This window comes from Arabidopsis lyrata (genome assembly GCF_000004255.2).
Source record: "Arabidopsis lyrata subsp. lyrata unplaced genomic scaffold ARALYscaffold_814, whole genome shotgun sequence".
Lineage (NCBI taxonomy): Eukaryota > Viridiplantae > Streptophyta > Magnoliopsida > Brassicales > Brassicaceae > Arabidopsis > Arabidopsis lyrata.
In genome coordinates, this window is record NW_003302034.1 from 1 (window position 1) to 1,742 (window position 1,742).

A 1,742-nucleotide genomic window follows, 5' to 3' on the forward strand; every position below is an offset into this window, starting at 1 on the left:
AACATCAAAAACATTAATTTGTCTTATTATAACTCAGAATTCACAAACTCAATGGAGAGAGAGAAACAGACCGAATCAGGATACTGAATGGTACGGTAACAGCGACCAGTTTCGGCTTCCCAGAATCGAATCGTGTGATCATAGCTAGCTGTAGCAAGAATCACAGAAGGCTGACTCATTTTCGATCGATTTTATCCCGATCGAAATAATGAACCAACCATTTCGTGATTTTTGCTGATTCCCAGAAACCAAACAAACCCCTTTTTCGAAAAAATCAACAGAAGAACAAGCTAGGGTTTCCTGATTGAGGATCAAAAACAGGAACACAAAGAAAGAAAAAAAAAAAAGGGCAGAGAAGTGTAAATTGAAGAGAAGAAAGTGGCAGAAGAAGAAAATAGGGTTTTTCCGAGCTTCTCTCATAATTTAATTAGCGCGGGGTGGTTTTAGTATAAATATATATCTGTTGGGGTTTATATAAACATATGTAAATAAGTAAAGGGTTATTTTGTTATTTATATAAGTTAAGAGGATAAAAACAAAACTCTGTTTGTTGTTCACTGACAGTATATAACGGCTGAGACTCATTGGAAGCTTTTAGAAACGGCGACAATGGCGGCTACGAAAGCTCTGGGATTTGTTTTGCCGACGGGATTATTTATACAGCCGTCGTTGAACCGTCGCGGAGGAGTTAGGGTCTCCGTCTTCCAGTGTTCCGTTTCTTCACTCACCTCTACAGGCACCGATTTCCCCATTTCCTTATTTGCACTGTTTGATCTTTTCCCAGAACTTTGGATTGAAATTGGCTTTCGATTCAAATTTTATGTATATATGATTTGTTTTTCAGATTACTTGTAGGCTCTTGATTCGTGCCTTAATCATTGTTTTGGTTATTGATTCTTTTAGTTTAATAAGCTGAAAATGTGTGTTTTTACTGGTATGTAGGACTTCTGGAGAAACCTTGGAGCTCATACAATGCTAGGCTTGTGTTAGAAGATGGCTCTATGTGGTCGGCTAAGTCTTTTGGTGCTTCTGGAACCCGTGTTGCTGAATTGGTTTTTAACACCTCTTTGACAGGGTGAGCTTCTTGTTTTTTTTGGTTAAGTTTTGTTTTTATCATCAGTTATGTCTTAACATTGCTTGATGTTTTTGCTTGATCTTTAATGGAGTCTGATTGCTTTCTATCTTTCTTAAAGGTATCAAGAGATTCTGACTGATCCTAGTTATGCTGGACAATTTGTGCTAATGACAAATCCTCAGATCGGTAACACCGGTGTCAATCCCGGTGAGTAGAAATTCCAGTTTGAAGTTTTTAAAACTTTCTTCCATACTGTATATAGTGTTCTGACTTTTAAATATGTTGTCTTTTTCTTTTCCCCAGATGATGAAGAATCAAGGCAATGTTTTTTGGTGATAAGAAGTCTTAGCATCAGGTAAACATATCAAGTCTGATACCTCATACCTCCAAGAATATTTAGTCTATTGGAATCTCTTTCCGTTTTTCAGTACATCTATATGATAAATTTTGCAAATCACAATCTTTGCAGTACCTCAAACTGGAGATGTACGAAAACACTTGGTGACTATCTAGCAGAGAGGAACATTATGGGAATCTGTAAGTGTGTTTGGTTATTGGCACTTAATTTAGATTTCTAGATATTATAACTGGGTTTAGAACTTTACTCATTTTAATCCTACCAGATGATCTTGACACACGGGCAATAACTCGTCGATTAAGAGAAAGC

The 1,742-nt window shown here is 36.8% G+C and overlaps 1 protein-coding gene across 1 annotated transcript in view; it reads left to right on the forward strand.

The window, feature by feature from the left end:
* Window positions 1-493: 493 nt before the first annotated feature.
* LOC9298336 (carbamoyl-phosphate synthase small chain, chloroplastic) overlaps window positions 494-1,742 on the forward strand; it is a 3,044-nt gene continuing 1,795 nt past the window's right edge. The window contains exons 1-6 of the mRNA XM_021020094.1: window positions 494-736; window positions 943-1,075; window positions 1,194-1,282; window positions 1,379-1,430; window positions 1,545-1,612; window positions 1,699-1,742. Of these exons, the coding sequence (XP_020875753.1) occupies window positions 610-736; window positions 943-1,075; window positions 1,194-1,282; window positions 1,379-1,430; window positions 1,545-1,612; window positions 1,699-1,742 (513 nt within the window). The 5' untranslated portion in view covers window positions 494-609. The remainder of the gene's footprint in view (window positions 737-942; window positions 1,076-1,193; window positions 1,283-1,378; window positions 1,431-1,544; window positions 1,613-1,698) is intronic.